We start from the raw sequence: 20098 nt of genomic DNA on the forward strand, positions 1-20098 counted from the left end.
AAAACGTGATGTCCACATATGTGAGCGCCAGGTCCTAGGAGGTTAAAATAAAAACAAAAAAAAATTCAGCAATCTTCACTGTTAAAGTGGTGCTGATATAAATCCTTAAAAAGCAACTGCACCAACAAGAGAACAAACAAAGCAACAAAATAAAGAAGAAAGAAGAAAGAAAAAACAGCTCAGCTTGTGGAGTCTTTTGTAGCTTTGGCAGAATAAAGCACTGAAAGGCAAGAAGGCAGATATCTGCATAGACTTACATTTATATAAAACATCTTAGGTACAGAGAAATTCTTTATCCCTTCTTTCCTAAGTGGAGAGTTATTGCCGGGATTGGCTATAAGGATACTTTGGGTGAATTACTATTTAGATATAGTATCTCAACATTTTTATTTGCTTCATTTATTTATTTATTTGCTTCAGGTGTTCTAACTAACTCACTGACTGCATTTGGCCCAAAACATCCTGTGCAAGTACACAAATCCTTCAAGCTATGAAAGATGCATTTCATAAACTTTTACATTCTGCAGTGGGTTCAATGAAAATCTTCACATAACAGAAGTTATAACAGCAAGAGAAATCCATTTCTTTGGATTTGCTTAAGCTCAACTCTTTCTGCTAACCAACTGCACTGAAGTCTATCTTTGGCTTCTTAATGACTAATTACTTGCCTCAGGACTGCTAATGAGAACGCACTGAGTATGATCAATAAAGCTGGACATTCTTTTGGGGCCTTTGAATCCAGTTTATCATACCCGGGGTAGAGCAGGGTGATATAACCAAAAATATTTGTCACGATATACATTTGAAAATTTGCGATAACAATATAACTGACGATATAATTGACACTAGACAAAATACTTTACAACTCCACAACTTTATTAGTGCAAAAAACCCCCCATCAATGTATTTTCACTTAAACAAGCAGCTGTTTTTTAAGTGCATTAAAGTTATATAAAAATGAACAGTGCAAATGCAAATTCCTTGCTGACAGTTTAACCAAAGGCATTTCCAGTGGAAATTGGCCGACATATCCTCAGCATAACCACGTATAATATCCACAAAACCTAAATACAATACGGTAATATTATGTTGAAGCACAGTACGTATCACTCCGCAAGGCTCCTGCCTACGGTAGCCGTAATGCTCCGACAACCCATCAAGGAGTGGGTTTGTAGCTTAGCAAAGTCGTACTGAAACATTTGACAGATTTTCGAGCGCCGTGAACATAAAATCATTTCGAGGTCAGTAAACACAACCAGAAGTCATACATAAGGCACACGGGATTATAGGGGCACTGTCGATTTTCAGAAAAATCAAAGGATTGATTTTAAGTGTGCCGTATTTTCCAAAAAACACGGTAATAACGACGGCCCGCTAGCATGTGCTACCAAAAATAGTGCTTTGTTGTGTATCTGACGGACGAAAGCTAACCCAGTTCCACACCACTGAAGTTGCAGCATTTTTACAAACCAATCCTGGTTCATCTGTTTCATTCAACGATCCACTTTCACCCTTCTCATTCTCCATTGCCGCCATGCTTTTTCCGCCATGTGCGTATGAAAGCAAAGGCACTACGCATGTGCGTTTTACCCATATTTTATCGCGATACTTCATTTTCTTATCGTTGCCCAACATTATACCAGTATTAACGTGAACGGTATGATATGGCCCAGCCCTAACCTGGGGTATCTGATATCTGTTATCGCCTACCTACCCTATCCTGATTGCAATCAGCAATCAGGATAAGCAGTCACACAAAGCTTTTTATCATTTCACTAAAATAGCCGAGGGTTTCCCCTGCAGGCTTACATGAATATGATCAATCACAATTATGGATAGGATTGCTGGAAGCAGAGTCGCTAATTTTACAAAGAAAGATAAAACCATATTAGAAAAATGGCAAGCAGTAAAACACAGAATACAGGTTTGAAAGCAATACAGCTGCTATAGACAAAGGAGCAGTGTCAGTGTGTGTGAGGGGAAAAGTACTATAGAGTAGTTTAGTATTAAAACCGCTGGTTGAACTTGTTTGTGCACTACAGCCCCATTGCTTGGTAAGAGTGAAAAAGACATTGACCTAGGACCTCACCATGAAACTTCGAGGGTTCAAAGTTCAGTTGGTTGACTTCACTGGGATATATGCATTTTTATGCCACTCACAGTCTGTGTATATAATAATATTAATAATGTAATAATGTAATAATGTATACTTTTTGGATCCCCGTGGGGAAATTCATCTCTGCATTTAACCCATTTACTCAGTGAAGCAGTGAATATATAAAGTTGCTACAAACAAGTTACTAAAATGTAGTAATACACAAGAGCCACTCTTTGACAGCAGGTACGCAGATAAGATATGGGAAGAACTGAGACCTTGACCTTGACTTTAACTTTCTGCATTTTCCTAGATTTGTAACCAATTATATCACATATGAACAAGTATTTAATACTCTATGCTGCAGTTCTGTAACTCTCATAGGAAAGGTTAATACCTGACTAGCTCACAGCACTAAAGTGAACTGTGCTATCATAAAGAGCTTCACATCAAAGGTTTAGATGACTATAAAACTGGGGGTACTGGAGGGGCAGATAAAGGATAATGCCACAAGAAAGCCCATTGAGGGATCATAGAACCTCCTTCTTTCTGTCTGCAAATATGTGTGTAAGCACCCGTGTGTGTGTGTGCCTCTGCAATGCACCATCTCCCATTTATAAAGAAGAGTTAAACCGCACTAAGCAAAAAGTAGTTCCCCTTTAGAAACCCAAAACATGTCCTTCCCTCCAAGATGCAAGACATTAAGACAAATGTGTGGTCAGTTTGTGGGGACAAGATGAAAGGAGAAAAAACAAACAAACACAAGAAATATGGCATACTACAAGGATGATCTTGACTTCAGCAATAGTCAAAGCTCTGCAGCTGTTTTAAATTGTTTTAATGTGTAACATCTCGAGGAAGTGTCAAGTTTCACTAGACAGGGGCTTAACAGGAAACGTCGGGGAAAACAGCTGAAAATGTTCTGAGTGCGTTGTAGGGCTGGGCCATATCATACTGTTCACGGTAATACCGGTATAATGTTGGGCAACGATAAGAAACTGAAGTATCGCGATAGAATATGTGTAAAACGTGCATGCACATGGCCTTTGTTTTCATATGCACATGGCGGAAAAAGCATGGCGGCGACGCAGAATGAGAAGGGCGAAAGCGGATCGTTGAATGAAACGGATGAACCAGAATTGGTTTGTAAAAATGCTGCAACTTCAGTGGTGTGGAACTGGGTTAGCTTTCATCCATCAGATACACAACAAAGCACTATTTTTGGTAGCAGATGCTAGCGGGCCGTCGTTATTACTTAAACACAATCCTTTGATTTTTCTGAAAATCGACAGTGCCCCTTATAATCCCGTGTGCCTTATGTATGAATTCTGGTTGTGTTTACTGACCTCGAAACGATTTTATGTACACGGCGCTCGAAAATCTGTCAAATGTTTCAGTACAACTTTGCTAAGCTACAAACCCACTCCTTGATGGATTGTCGGAGTATTACGGGTACCGTAGGCAGGAGCCTTGCTGAGTGATACGTACTGTGCTTCAACATAATATTACCGTATTGTGTGTGTATAACCTCTTTTTAGGTTTTGTGGATATTATACATGGTTATGCTGAGGATATGTCAGCCAATTTCCACTGGAAATGCCTTCTGGTTAAACTGTCAGCAAGGAATTTGCATTTGCACTGTTAAATTTTATATAACTTTAATGCGCATAAAAAAACAGCTGCTTGTTTAAGTGAAAATACATTGATGGGGGTTTTTTGCACTAATAAAGTTGTGGAGTTGTAAAGTATTTTGTCTAGTGTCAATTATATCGTCAGTTATATCGTTATCGCAAATTTTCAAATGTATATCGTGACAAATATTTTTGGTCATCTCTAGTGCGTTGTCGTTTTAGCGTGACACATGATGAACAAACTTAAATGATAAGTTTTCAAATTTTATAAACGATTGAAGGTTTAAGTTTTAACATGTTGCTATGGACCTCCCTCTGTCCAGTCCAGCTAAAGAAATGGTGTCACTCCCTAGTGGGCAAAGTTTTTATTTCAATGTCTTGTAAGACACAAAAACTTTAGTACGACAAACTGAAAATGTGCATGCCGATGTACAAATACTCTGCAAACCCAATTGAAAATCCTGGTGAATACAAAACTGGCATTTAAAGTTCATGAATCCAAATTCCAGTGCAGATAGTTAGAAATCTGTGGGCTTCAAACCCAAGCCAAAATCCCTAATCAGGATCAGGGGTTTTCACAGACTGTAATAATCCATAGTTAGCGTTTAGTGCCTGTTAAGATTTCCCATTGAATTTTAGTTTTAAATCAAGCCTTCCTGGATACAGCATACAAGGTAACACAATATTTATTATTTTGTGTATCTGTATATTGGAATTTAGAGACCTATAGTCTGTATCTGTTAAAGTGGATGAATGGGCAGAAATTTAGCGATACCATTTAGCATCTTAATTTCCAAGGTCACAATTTCTCTAATCTGGGTTGCAGGGTTGTTCAGCACTCTCTTTGTGAGCCTGTAGATAGATTTGTGTTCAACTGACACGCCGAGTCAACAGTATATCAGTGATATTTAGTTCTGCAACCGAAATGTAATAAACAGTGCAGGAGACAATATAAACTGAAACCTCCACTGATGGAAAGCTGCTGTTTGTAGTGTACACTTGTGTGTCTTAGTGCATCTAAACATGTGGAAACACCCATCAGATTATATATCCGGACAGATGAAGGCCAGAGGAGGATCTAAAACCAGCTCACTACAGCAAATGTTTCTTGACCTCTTTTTCTTCCCTGCTTTAATAACCACACAAGAGCTGCTACTGGCACTAACATAGAGGAGGCAAACCCTGTTTAAGGGCAATAAAGCCATGTTATACTTATCAATTTGCTGTATCAAGGTTCTCCTTTTTAAAATAAATATTCTTTCCGTTTACTAAGTGCGGTCATTCTAACTGCTTTTTTTCTTTTCCTTTTTTGTTAGCATGAAGTTACAATGATAGTCAACACTATTTGTTTAAGGCTTTTAATCTTAAATGTCTTCATATACTTTTTGACTTTTCTTAAATGATAGAACAAACACAAGATATGCTTTGGGATCAGAGCTGTGACATGATTGATTGTGGCAATGGGTCACACTTTCAATTCATCACACAGGGATGCTTGACTTCACTTTGAAATGAAGCAGGTATGAATTATTTTTCAACATGGAGGGTTAATGTTGTGAGGAGCAGCTAAACCCAACCAAGTAGTTGGTAAGAGGCCAATTTAAAGCAAAATAACAAAGTAAGAGAAACTGAACCAATTCAAGATATAGATGATTCCCTAAGACTGATCTTAACCAAGCAAAGTCCAACCTTTGCATTTACCATTGCAATACGACAGTGAAAATGTGTAAAGGTAACAAGTGAAATGTGCACAAAGGTGCACATTATAAATACAAAGTCAAATTGCAGATATATTAAAATACCCTCTCTCTGGATATTGAGATTGAACCAGACTCTGTATTAGGGTTAAAATATATAAAAGACCTTGATTATGATCTTACTTAACATCTTGTATTTATTGGGCTGCATTTCAGAAATGTATAAACACTCAGTTTAATTTACTGTATGTAAGTACTCTGTGCCTGTATACGTTTAAGTTTAATAAAGAGTTTAATGAAGAAAACACTCAAATAGAAGAATGTTGTGAATATACACTGACTAGTGTATAATTACATCTTCAAACAAACTGAAAGAATTCTCATAAATGTAATTAATTAATTAGAAATACATATCAGCAGGTATGTATTAGTGGAAGCAGCCATGTTGCCGTACCATCTTAAATACAGTGGCTAAGATGGACCAACATGACAAGATGCTAACGCTAATAGTGTTTTATGTAAATGGCGACTATATATGCAGCATGCCTTATGAGTTACATTTAAATTAAATGTTACATTAAATTAAATGTATGACAGATTTTTTTAGGTAACTCTGGGGTAAAAAATATCAAATACCACAAAATCTTTAACTGACAAATGTCTGTCTTTTATTACTAATTTATTTACTAAGTAATGATATTATTCAAATATGTTAAAATATATTGTAAACAATATGTAATATGTAATAATTTATAAGTGCAATATATACAAACAACTGTAGAAACAGACTGCCTGGGTACAGCTGTTGTGAGGAAATGGAAAGCAGCTTGCCATGAGCCTTATGAAGTACAGTCTAAATTTAACGTTTTTGATCACTCTTGGCTGACTAAAACACGTTATGTCTGTTCTCAGTCATCAAGGTCATCGTAGTCTAAGGAGCTTGGAAAGAAACGCGTCCGGTCTTCTTTCAGTTGTTTGAAGACGCAACTTAAAGAAGTCCAGATGCTTTTCTTTCCAAGCTCCTTAGATCTGACTAAAACACGTTTGTCCTAGAGCAGCCACCATAGCTGGGATTATGCATTTTAATTGGGAGGCATAAAAACCTATTTTCTTACACCTTTTCTTCTTTTCTAACAAATAGAATAAGAAATAAAATAGAACAATAGCCCTTTATTGTCCTTGCACATATACAATGAAATTACGGATGCTCCACGCCAACTGTGCAGGAGTAAAATATAATTAGTTAGACAGTTAGATAGTCAGGAGGACTATTTACTGCACCCTAATACAAAGAAACCAGTTGACTGCAATCTACCGAGATCTAACTGTGAGATTTTACACACTGTACCTTTCAAGCTTTATTTTAATTCATATCGTTGGTTAAAATAAATAATTTTGAATAGAAGGCATACATTTTTATTACCTTGGCTCTTTGTGTTTGTATATTTTTTTATTGTTAAAATATATGCATATTAATAGCATAAACATCCTCCAGTTTAAGGCCACCCCATGTAGGGCTGCCACGATTTGTCGACTAGTCACGATTACGTCGACTATCAAAATCGTCGACGCGTCATTTGAAGCTTTGTAAGATCACAAAAGACGCAGGAATAAGTGGCAGGATTTAAGAGTGTAATAACGGACTGAAACAGAAGATGGCAGCATTGCATGTACAAGGATGTCAGCTACCGTTAAACCGCGAAGAAGAAGAAGAAGCAGCTGTGTCCCAGAATTCATAGCGCGGCCCAGCGCAGTTTCCAACAATGGCAGCAGCTAGTTAGTTTTAATGTTACTCTTATTATTCTTTCTGGGTCACAAAATAAACGTTTAACATATTTTCAGGCGAGAATGTAGCTGTGTAAACCTCAAATATCTGCTCAGTTTATCAGGACACCACATATTTTCAAAAGCGCTCCGACGTTTTCGGAGACGTCTGTTACCCACTGGCTCGTTAGCGAGCCGGGGGCTAGGCTCACTAGCGCCGTGAGAACACCGGACTCCCCGCAAATCGTTTTCAAACCCACCGCCGTCTTTCGCTACTCAGGTTAAATATATATGAGTCACTTAGATAACTTAAAATGTTATTGTTTGGCTTTTTTTTTTAGTATTTTATTTGTTCCTGAGTAAATCAGTTTGTCTGAGATTAAAGTTATAGTTTTTACACAGCTGAATAAACGTCAAGCAGACAGCTGATTATCAGAAGTGTGAGATGCTGGAGAATTTACTCCAGTGTCCTGTTATATTTTAGATAGCAAGGAGTTCATTAAACTTCACCGAAACAATCTGCAAATTTCATTAAAATTTAATAAACTATCATCTTGTCTTTATTTTTAGTTAGCACAGACCTTAAACACTTAAAGCTGTAAGCTAATGATAGTTATATGAGCAGATGCTGCTGGTGCAATAAGCTGTAGTTTTACGTCCAATGGATGATGATCTGATTAGTCGACTAATTGCAAAAATAATCGGTGACTAGTCGACTATCAAAATGATCGTTTGTGGCAGCCCTAACCCCATGCAATTAGGGGTGGGGTTATTTAGCATAGCAATATTTAGATCTTAAGTGAGTACATTGCTATCCAAGTGTGGTCCTCATGATCACACCCAGTAGAGCTCAGACAAAGACAAAGCACTGCACCCTAATGCTGATGTTCAGGATTAGTGATCCCCACAGAAGTGCAACTTGAAGAAAATCTCTTTCATCACAGTATTTTTCCTCCAGTCTACAGCAGAGAATTGCCAGCAGACAAAAAAATCACTAATCTAACCCATTTAAGGTCCTCCTTTGAAACTTCTTCAGAAAAGCATGACCCATAATGCGAGTCTGGTTAATTAGTTCAGTCAAGGTGGAGTCTGAGAGATACAAAGGAAATGGAAGAAGAGAGAAAGGGAAAGAAAAGAAAGGGGGAGAAAATAGAACATGTGAAATAAACAGACTGAAAAGGTAGGAAGTAGACAAGTCAAGAAGGACATGAAGGAGATAAGTGGTAAAAGGAGGATGGAGGAGACATGAGGAAATGACATCAAACAGACAAAAGAGGGCAAAAGGGTTAAAGGAGAAGAAGGGGCAGAGGAGCAAAGGAAGTAAAGAAACAAGAGAGAGGGTAAAGGAAAGGAAGGGAGAAGGGAAACAAGGATATAAAAACAGGAAGAGAGAGGGTGGAGTTAGTTTTTTGATGCTGCTGAAGAAACAGTTGGGACAGGAATAAAAACATTTTGTTTTTCTTCAGCTTGCGCACAAAGATACTGCAGACCCTGTTAAAGTATATTTTATATCCATTCACAGAAATGTGACCAACATTTGTCAGCCAGCAATCCAGCAATGATCAATCACAGCATAGCACAACACCACACACACACACAAAGGTGAAAGTGAATTGATCTTTGTCTTTCTCCCGACATAGCAGTAATCCAATCCAGGACTTTGGCATCTAGGTTAATACACACAAGTGCAACACACCCAAGTATGTGCCTGGACAGAGCACACACAAGGAAGCACACAATGTGCATTTGTTAGCTGTAAAAGCATCAGAATATTAGCAGGAATCTTCTGGCAATGTGACTGTATTGGATATTTGCTTGGTTGCATACAACGCTGGGTGCTGAATACGCAGTGCATATGTGAAAACACATTTTCTACAGTGCACTAAAAGTATTGAAAGTCACAGTTGTCTATAGTGCCCTAAATAATTCAGTGGTATGGACAATACCAAGTTCACTTAGTCACTAATGGGATAGTAAGTTAACACAACTTATTCTGAAGACAGTACAAATGCATCCTGTCTCTTAATTGTCTGCAAATTGTGGATTTTTTTTGGAGCATCCCACACTTGGCAGAGTAGTGTTTCATAATAGTAAAACTTGCAAGCTCCTCTGTTTGGGGTCAGCACGACATGGTTTGCTAAAAAAAGGCTTTCATTGATTTCCTTTAACCCATTGAAGAGATGTGGAGTAACCCACCAATGATGACAGTCGAGAGTTTTCCTACATTTTCTGCCACTTCCAAAGAAAATAGTAAAAGATTCTAGACTGTAGATTTGCTAAATGAATTTCAAAAAAATGTCTTGTATAGCAAGAAGGTCCTGAGTTCAATTTCATCATCAGGCCGGGGTTTTTCTGTGTGGAGTTTGCATGTTCTCCCCGTGTTTGCGTGGGTTCCCTCCGGGTACTCCGGCTTGCCCATAGGTGTGAATGTGAGCATGAATGGTTTCCATGTGTTAGCCCTGCGACAGACTGGCGACCTGTCCAGGGTGTACCCCGCCTCTTGCCCTATGACAGCTGGGATAGGTTCCAGCTCCTGCGACCCTGAAAAGGATAAGTGGAAGCAAACGGATGGATGGATGGATATCATACAAGGACCATACATCCACAATGGAGAACTGACACAGTGACTGTCACCACAAGATTATCCACTGCTGAGGTAAATCTAATCAAATCCACTGCAGATCTGCGATTTACAACTTTTTAACTTTTACAATTTGTTAGTTTAAAGTTGAACAAAAATAAAGTTTGCATCTTGTCACAAATGAGAGTAAAATGAAGAATCCTGACTATGTGGCTTGGCATGCTGTCTGCAGAGGTCATGCTGGCCTCCTAAGGGGGAAAAAGTCAGTCTTTTACTGATACTGTAAATCTTTGCAAGGGTGCTAGTTTCCTTTCAAATAAAAAGTCACTTTACGGTTGCAGTTGTATACAGCAGCTCTCTTCTACAGACTTCACAAGTGTTGTTTTGTTTCTCGATTCCAAGATAAACTGAGATTAATATTTTCATTTGTCTTTTCTCTCCAGGTACTCGGGCTTCCTTACACAGTCCAAAGACATGCAATTAGTGGGGTTGGGTTCATTAGTGATTCTAAATTGCCTATAAGTGTGATTGTGAGTGTGAATGGTTGTCTGTCTCTCTGTGTTAGTCTGCCATCAGACTGGTGACCTGCCAATGGTGTTCCTTCTCGCCCTATGGTAACTGGAATAGACTCCAGCATCTAATATAATACAATATAATACATTTCATAGAACAATTTTAAGTATTTATCCAAAGTAAAAAATCCCCTCCCTTAGAGATAGGGTGAGAAGTGAGCCAACTAGAAGGGGCTCAGAGTAGAGCCACTGCTCCTCCACATTGAAAGGAGCCAGAGATGGTTCGGGCATCTGACAAGGATGCCTCCTGGTCAACTCCTGGGTAGGGATGGGTACCGGTGTCCGGTGCCATGATGGCACCGGTTCTGACATAAACGGTAGTAACCAGACCGAAAAGCAGCGCACATTTCGGTGCTTTATTTCGGTGCTTTTTTTTCCTGAGCTGTGATACACTTCTAGCCAATCATTTTACGTTTCCAAGGATAGTAGGCGGGTCCAGGTACGTACGTTCTTTTAGAGCAGAGCTACAGATTAAAAATGCCCAAGGCGAAGCGGTCAAAAGTCTGGCTGTACTTCACAGCAAAATATGCAAACTCAGCAGCCTGCAACAAGTGCTTTAAGCTGATACTGTGATACTGTCAAAGGAGGTAACACCTCAAATCCGATGAAACACCTGGCGACGCATAGCGGTTTTTTTAAAAGCCCAGAAATGCGCCGTATTTGATAGCTTGCTGCGAGACCTCACACCGAGCGCATCTACTGCGCGTGGGTTGCCTGTTATCTGACCCGGAGTTAGCAATATCCCCCAAAACCCCCGAAGAGGAGAGTCCTGGCCCGTAGCCCTGCCAGTGTAGCAGAAATGATGACGGATGATGATGGCAGCAGTAGCTGTTCTTCTCTGTGTGAGTAGCTTAATGTTGTTCGTGTGTAATTTACGTTGAGTAGGCTAACCACGTTATTACATTAATGCATGTAAGGTGAACTAGCAAACATCATCATAGCTACATGCGGCTGTCTTCTTGTTTGATGGCAGATACTCCCTTCACCCTGGCCAAAAAGGCTAAAATGACCAAAGAAAAAGTGGAAAACAGTTAAACATGAGAGGTTTTGGACAAAGTTTGTGTTTTTTCCATTGTTTAAGCACTGCTTCCAGCCAAGAGTGATACCATATATGCCCCATAGCTGCAGAAAAGGCTAACATTTTTATCTTTTTACAAAAAACCAGCTGAACATGAGAGGTTTTTGGACCAATTTTGTGTTCTCCATTCTTTAAGCACCGGTTTGAGCACCGTTTGAGCACCGGCACCATTTCAAAAGTACCGATTTGGCACCGGTATCGGATAAAACCTAAACGATACCCATCCCTACTCCTGGATGAGGTGTTCTGGGCCCCGGAGCAGATCCAGGACACGCTGGAGAGATTATATCTCTTGGTTGGCCTGGGAATGCCTTGGTGTCCACCCGGACAACTGGAAGAGGTGGCTGGGGAGAAAGACATCTGGGCTTCCCTGCTTAGGCTGCTGCCCCTGCAACCCGGCCCCGGATAAACGGAAGAAGATGGATGAATAGATAAATAGATAAAAAAGGCCAGGGCTAACTTGGCTAGCTATCTGATCAAGTTTGCATTTGGTCCAAATCTATCTGTGTTCACTCTATTTCACTTTTCACCTTGAAACTAAATAAAGTTGTGGAATTGTTCCTACTGAAGTACAAGAGTAATTTTTACAGATGTAATATTTGCGCTTCGATCCGAAACACTGAACTAAATGTCTGTAGAGTCACACGGAATAAACAACCAGCCATTCCTGCCTTCATCAAAGGCCCACGTAAAACAGCAGGCTGCAGAGAAATGCCACAAGCTAACACCACACTGCAAGTTTAATCACTGCTCTGAAGCCCCAGGTCAGGGGTTTAGCACCACGGAGTTCAGCCAGTATTTATCCCAGTAAGAAGAGCTATGGTGTCTCTCTAGATCAGCAACACAGTTGCTGGGTCAACTGCTTTTTCATCCAGCACTTCTGGGTCACCATTGTAGCAGCAAGAGCATGACCACAAGCGATCTTTCCCAAAACACATAAAAGGCTATTGCAGATTTGTTACAGTTACATTTTGTTACAGGTGACATAACTGTATAAAGCTGCTTCAGTATCACTTGAAAAGCTCAGAGCCATTACTTATGTTGTTAGTAACATCTGTAATCTTCGTACAGATGTGAAAAGGGTCTGAGACATGTTTGTGGACTACAGCTTTGATCATGATTTACAATCCACCATGAGCTGTTCTAAATACTGCTCAGTGGTCCCTCTTTACTGTTCTCTGCAATGGCAACAGTTTTTGTGAGGAAGTGAACTTTCTGATCATTTAACAATACTAATTTGGTGATTATAAAAAAATTAGATTCAATGATAATTATTTAATTATCATTATTGCGATCTATCACAGTAACTAAATCAGTTACTGACCTATACTGACTCATATCCCAGATGAAACAAATTGTTCCTATTTATATAAACACATATGCATGCTTGTGTATCATCTCCACATATTAAAACACTTTCTTCTTCTCGACTTGCAGAGGAAAAAACTTACTGAAAGAAAAAACGATATCCCCATTCTCGACACACAAACAATAAACTGCACACACACACACACACACACCCTGGAGGCACATGCCTCAGAGGGCAGAAAGCACAAAACAATGCTGCACCTCCTGTCTCGTGAGACACATTATTTAACTGCACAGAGGAAGGCGGAAGCAACGTTTCTGCAAAACTGTGACTAATGCCAAAAATTATAATTACACATGAATGTTTGCTCATTAGCTTGTACTCAAAGTTTCCTGCGCCTTAGCTGGTGCCAATGTTATTTTTCAGTGGTAAGAAGATTTTGAAATATTCTGCAATGATGCACAGCGTTAGGTGTGCAACAGCATCAGTTTGCATGAGTTTGTGGAGATTAAAAAATAAAATAAAACATGTAAATAAACTGAAACAAAATGTTATCCATGTTGCCACTCCCACATAATTTGGTCATAGACACAATGGTAACCTCTGTTACAAGCAGGGCTGCAGACAGACACACAGCTCCTCAACTCATTAACAGCTCAAGTAGTTAATGTTCATGTACACCAAGCATGACTTTAGGAGGAGTTTCATAGGTCAGGTTTCAACAACCTGGCCTGTGCACACATTAATGTTAGCCACTTAACTATTAGTAATTACCCGACAGCCACCTGTTACCCATGTGTTACCATGAACATAGCGGCTAGTATACTGTAGTTGGAATGACAGAGCAGATTACAGACACACAGAGTGTGGAGAACTAATCTGAGCAAAGAATAGAGCAAATCTGGAGCAGAGCAGCCAAATCAGATGGGTGAAGCTGAAGAGCTGAGCTGCAAAGAGCAGAAGACTGAAGTGGAGCAATGTGAACTGTGGATGAGGGACATTCTGCAGGCAGATGTGGATAAATGATGAACTGTTTTTCATTGTTGTAGCCAACTTTATCCGAAGGTTCCTGGTAGCGTTTCCACAATGCTCTTCTTCTACAATTATGAAATTATTTAGATATTATGTATTGTGTTGTTTGTTATACTCTTTGTTTATTCGTAGGTTCTAAATGTTTAAAATTTATAATAATTTTTTTTTTTTTTATTGTAAAACCACTAAACTTGAACTGAAATGCTGAATTTTGTTAAACCTAACTTATAGTTGGGGAAATATATTGGAAACAGACCCAAAGAAAAACTCTTACTAAAACAAAAACAATTGAATATTTTTCTAAAAGATTTTTAGTTTATCAAGTCTTGGAAAAAATCCTGCTATTTAAAGGGAAAAGCAGCTAGCTCTGTAGGCTAAATGTAGCTTAGCAGCCTAGCTTACAGAGCGCAGCCCAGTGTAGCACAAACATCAGACTAACAAGGATCTAACTCTGAAACAAAAAATAGGTTAATTCATGAAATACAGAACGATCTCACTAAATTCCGCTATAACTAAAGTTAAAGTGCCAGAAGGCTTTCCCGATTTGGTTTTCTAATTTGTCAAGGGTGGTGCTGAAAAGACACTTGGTTTTGAGCCTGTGTAGACTGTGGTCATAGTTAGGGTCACTAAAATCAGTGAAAGTTCAGCCTAGAAGCAATTTCCACTAGCCATAATGTGTTTTGATGGGACTATTTCCATAAACTTGTTTTAGGTTCTGAACATTTGGCCTTGAGGATATCATTAAGAGGTCAGCAGGTTCATATTAGGAGAAAACTGTAAGAAACAGTATTGATTAGACCTCTCTTCATGTGACCTGTGGCGTAATCTGAGCTGTAATTAACAGGCAAATTCACCGATGTTCCATCCCTCTTTGTCACTGATTCCCCTGTGGTTAGGGGGATCAGTGCTGTCAATGTGTTCCAGCTTAGGAAATACCTTGATTACAAGGCCTGGAAATAACCTAATCTACTGTAACTCTGAACCTACTGTACCTCCTTCATGCATCTACTTGTATTTTTATGGAACTGAAAGAACGCAGACTGATCTGAAAACGAAAGACTTTCTGTCAGGGTATATTCATCATCTCTAAGAGGTTTATTTTAACTTGGTCATATCCCGAGCCCAAGAATCTTCATAGTGTCAAATTCAAGTGTTACTAGTAGGGCTGGGCCATATCATACCGTTCACGTTAATACCGGTGTAATGCTGGGCAACGATAAGAAAATGAAATATCGCGATAGAATATGTGTAAAATACGCATGCGCAGTGCCTTTGTTTACATACGCACATGGCGGCGACGAAGAATGAGAAGAGCGAAAGTGGATCGTTGAATGAAACGGATGAACCAGGATTGGTTTGTAAAAATGTTGCAACTTCAGTGGTGTGGGACTGGTTTGGCTTTCATCCGTCAGATACACAACAAAGCACTATTTTTGGTAGAGCATGCTAGCGGGCCGTCGTTATTACCGTGTTTTTTGGAAAATACGGCACACTTAAAATCAATCCTTTGATTTTTCTGAAAATCGACAGTGCCCCTTATAATCCCGTGTGCCTTATGTATGAATTCTGGTTGTGTTTACTGACCTCGAAACGGTTTTATGTACACGGCGCTCGAAAATCTGTCAAATGTTTTAGTACGACTTTGCTAAGCTATGAAGCCGCACCGCTTGATGGATTGTCGGAGCATTACGGCTATCGTAGGCGGAGCCTCGCGGAGTGATACGTACTGTGCTTCAACATAATATTACCGTATTGTGTGTGTATAACCTCTTTTTAGGTTTTGTGGATATTATACATGGTTATGCTGAGGATATGTCGGCCAGTTTCCACTGGAAATGCCTTTTGGTTAAACTGTCAGCAAGGAATTTGCATTTGCACTGTTAAATTTTTATATAACTTTAATGCACTTAAAAAAGCTGCTTGCTTAAGTGAAAATACATTGATGGGGTTTTTTTTGTTTGTTTTTTTTTTGCACTAATAAAGTTTATTTATAATAAAGAGTATTTTGTCTAGTTTCAATTATATCGTCAGTTATATCGTTATCGCAAATTTTCAAATGTAAATCGTGATAAATATTTTTGGTCATATCGCCCTGCTCTAGTTACTAGACAACCGCACTGTGGATCTCTCTTTCCTTAGTTCTTTATTTTTTCTTAAGAACATTACCTGAATTGAGGCCTGGAACTTCATCTATGAACAGTCCCATTGGGTCACACTGGTTCTGGAAGGACAGTGTGGTTTCAGATAAAGAATGAATCAGGTTTGTCTGTTTCACTGCTTGGTGAAATGTGACCAGTACCTCAGGATAAAAGAGTCAAAAATGCTAAACATACATATGTAATTAACACATTAAAGCTGGATTATGATCTTACAGCTGAAGGACATTTAAATATGTTGCCTATTGAGATCTGCTATTTGGCAGCTGCAATCCCACACACACACAAGAAGCAAGAAAACTAGAGAACTATTCCTGAAAATTAGTTAAAGAAGAATAAATGTGGTCATACCAAGACTTGTACAAACCCTGGTTTTGCCTTCTGTACTGTGTTTCCAATGATATTTGCACATGGCTCAAGAAATTGTTGCACTTATCACTTATTTTCCCAGAAAAATATGAAAAAATGAGGATTGGCTTGAGACTTTTGCACAGTAATGTAGGACTATGGCAGGGCCAGATAGTAGACTTGGAATTCTTAACATTATTTTACAATGAGATTAAGATAAGGGGAAAAGTCAGAACAGGACAGTAACGGGATTGTGATCTGGAAAATATCAAAAATCAACTTAATCCAGTGAAAGGAAAATATCTCAAAACATAACTTTCGTTTTCCAATAACATGCTCAATCATCAAAACAAGCTGCCAGTGCTCCAAGCTTCCTTGTTTTCAGAAACACCCTCTGTAAAGATTAATGAACACATCTCTTCGAAATAGACTTTTTTTGCTAGCTAAACACACTGAAATACAACAGCACCTCTTCAACAGATAAAGCTGTTTATCAGAAGCATACTGATCCTGTGTGTGCAGACCAGCTGTCAGCATGCTTAGGTAGAGATCTGAATCCCTAATCACATATTTTACCAACATTCTTCATCAGCTAAAAAGTTACATCTATCAAAATGCATCACACAGAAAGGTGACAAAGTCGCAGAGTAATGCCATCTCAGGGTTGTCTCTTTCTCCATCAGATTATAATGGTGTGCACACTGCAGCACTCTCATTAATGCCTCCAACAGCCACGGTTTCCTCATTGAAGCTGAGGACAGTCCATTTTCCTGTCTTGAAGAACCCAATCTCTTTCCCTACTAATACTCACATTTCTACTTGTTTTGGATTGGACAAGTTTTAAAATCTGACATCTGGTAAAAGACATCAGGAAACAGAAATGGCGGGGAAACATGTATGCATCATCAAACGTGCATCTTACTAGAGTCTCAAAATAATAATTATTTATACTGGCCCTTGGTGCAGCTCCTCATTTCATCAAGAGTCATAAAGTGAGCAATTTTAGCTCCTTTCTCTTAAAGGCCAGTCTCCCTCCCTCTTTCCTCTGATTGTCTTTGCCCCCACAAACAGTGTTTGAACAACAGCTGGGTGGGACTGCTGTGCTTACAGCCTTTCACTGACATAATTAAAATCCAAAAGTAGAAAAAATATGTTGTAGTCTGAATCCTAAGTGTTTACTCATTTCTTTAAACAATTTTTAACATGAGTACACATCTGCAATGATACTAACTCACTGGCCACTTTGTGAGGTACAGCAGTTTAGCTACTCATTATGGCAAATACACACACATGGCAGACAGTTCATATGATCACAATGACCTGCTGAGGTTCAGGCCAAGCATCAGAATGAAGGAAAGGTGCTTTGAAGTAACGTTAAACATGTCATGGTTGTTGGTGCCAGATGGGCTGGTCTCAGTATTTTAGGAACTGCTGATCTACTGGGGTTTCCCTTAACAACCAGGGTTTACGGAGAATGGTCCAAAAAAGTGAAAATAGCCTGTGAGCGACCTTGGCCATAGGTCAGAGGACAGCTTTGAGCTGATAGGAGGGCTACAGTCATTAAAATAACCACTCGTTGCAGCCAAGAGCATCTCTGAATGCAACACAAATTATGAACCAGATATGCTGCAGCAGCACAGGCGTTACTCCTGCCAGCTAACAACAGGAAACTACAGTTCACACAGCCTCACAAACTTCAACAAAAGAGGAAAAAAACATTTGGATGATAGGGTCAGGATGGAGCCGTCCTGCTGGCATCAATGGCTCATGCTGTGGAGGCTGAGCTGAGTTTGAACACCACTGCCTACCTGAGCATTGTTGATGACCTTGTCCATCCCTTTATGAGACTGCCTACTCATCTTCTGTGTGTTATTTGTGAGCTATAACACATCCATTTGTAATTTACCCTTAAGCAAATTTATGTCTTAACAACATTTTATTTACTGCCACACCTCATGCCGAGGAGCTTTCTCGCATTAGGAACTTATTATTGTGGAACTTGTGTTGCAAGTTTAGCTCTTGGATTTATTTGCACAAGCAAACCAGAATGCACTTAACTGCCTAGTTGACACGACACACAGACTTCAAATAACGATCAACCTTTTTGTGCCACAGCTGGCAGCACCTCACCAGAAGTCAGGCCTGCTGTAGACACAGAGGCATACAGTCAATGCAGAGCCACATGATGAAAAGAGCCACCAAAGCCACTGTGGGTGTAGCTGCAACCTAATTAACCCACATAATATCATTTCTCAAAGGGATTAAAGCTGAAGCTTTGTCTAAACTTCAGATTTTAGTCTTTAATGTAGAATCTGTTATCTAGGTGCGTTCTGGTGCCCCTTTTGCAGCAAAGAGAGGGAATGAACTATTTTTATGTTTTAACCGATTATAAATACACTTTAACCATATATTCCACACCTGATCACATAATAACAAACAAAAACAAAAAAGCACCATTACCTGAGACAAAGAAGAAAAGACACAGTATTGATCAGCTAACTGGATTTTATGATGATCCTTTTAAAAGATATTATAGAAGATATTATTGGAATGTTTCTATTAATACTAAAACATTTGCGTTTGTGTAGTTAAAAAACCGCAGTGTTTAATGTAAAATAGTCTAATCGGTCTTACCCGTGCTGCTCATGGTGCCAGTCAGATATATTCTCCAGTCAGATGATGCACAGTAAACAAGTCACTATCCACATTAACAGTACATGGATGCAAAGCGCGCAAGCTTCAGTGGCAGCCAGCCGAATGAATGACAGAGAGATGTTTACACGGGAAAGTGCAGCAGAGAGTCCGGCTGTGCCTGGCTGCTGACGCCGCACAGATTTCCACAAACAGCTGCACCGTGAGGACAATGTCCTGCACACACTGCAGAACTGCGCTGCCTCTCCGTACAGCAGACGGTGCAGGTTGGGTGTGGGCGCACGGTGCAGAAACGCTAGTGTCAAACTCGAAAGAAGAAGGGATTGAGCAGTGTCCGGTGCGTCATTTCAAAATAAATGTCAGTTTGAACGCTGACGGTTAAGTAGCGTATCTGTGCTCTATGTTATAAAATGTAGCAGAAATGCGACCTTTATATCTGGGCTACTGGGAATCCCAAAGCTACTTTTTACTCTCTGTTTGTGCGAATTTGATCTGAAAATATAATAAATATATGGAATATATGTATAACAAATAAATACTGGCAAATGTTTTTGTTGGAACTTGTTATTCTGTTTAGATTTTAGGGGTAAGCGTCTCGGGAGAGTTTTTCCATCACTCAAATAAAAGAAAACATTTGGAGATGATCGATTCCTTCTTATTTCACTAAAATGTATTTTACTTTGAAGACATAAACTGCAAGCTTCCTGTTTGGATTTAGGTAACAGCGGCCGTGTTGTCTCTTGAAGCTTCAGCATCCAGCCGGCAGTTCCAGAGCAGTCATCGGGCTGACAGCGCCACTGCGCTCATGGCTCGGAATTTATGGGAATTGTATTTTTCTTAAAGAAAACCCGCCGTGTAATGACAGAGTATCCAGCGGTGGACTACATTCCTCCTGGTATAAAGAAACCTCATTGTAAAAGTCGTCTTTGTTTTTGAATACTTATTTCACAAAAATTCATTCTAATTTGAAATAAATCTATTGCTAAATATACAGGTAAGGAAAGGATTCTGTGGTTCAACACTAATATATTTAATGATTTTTTTTAAACTACTGCTCCTTGGACAATCAATGTCCAATTAATTATAAAATAAATTATGATTTTGCATGTGAATTAAAGTCACTCCATACAATAGCATAAATTCCTAAAATATATCGATAACACATCGGATTTTATCATGATCT

General features: G+C 39.2%; 1 protein-coding gene across 14 annotated transcripts in view; it reads right to left on the bottom strand.

Annotated features, from left to right (window-relative positions):
• ablim2 (actin binding LIM protein family, member 2) overlaps positions 1 to 19197 on the bottom strand; it is an 88036-nt gene extending 68839 nt beyond the window's left edge. For 13 of the 14 annotated variants that reach the window (XM_076881496.1, XM_076881494.1, XM_076881495.1 and 10 more), the window contains exon 1: positions 15926 to 15976. In XM_076881496.1, coding sequence (XP_076737611.1) covers positions 15926 to 15965 — 40 coding nt within the window. In that variant the 5' untranslated portion in view covers positions 15966 to 15976. Of the gene's footprint in view, positions 1 to 15925; positions 15977 to 18897 lie in introns of those variants that run through there. The other variant, XM_076881498.1, reaches the window with a different exon arrangement.
• Positions 19198 to 20098: the final 901 nt, after the last annotated feature.

This window comes from Maylandia zebra, unplaced genomic scaffold (genome assembly GCF_041146795.1).
Source record: "Maylandia zebra isolate NMK-2024a unplaced genomic scaffold, Mzebra_GT3a scaffold12, whole genome shotgun sequence".
In the NCBI taxonomy this organism is placed as follows: Eukaryota; Metazoa; Chordata; class Actinopteri; order Cichliformes; family Cichlidae; genus Maylandia; species Maylandia zebra.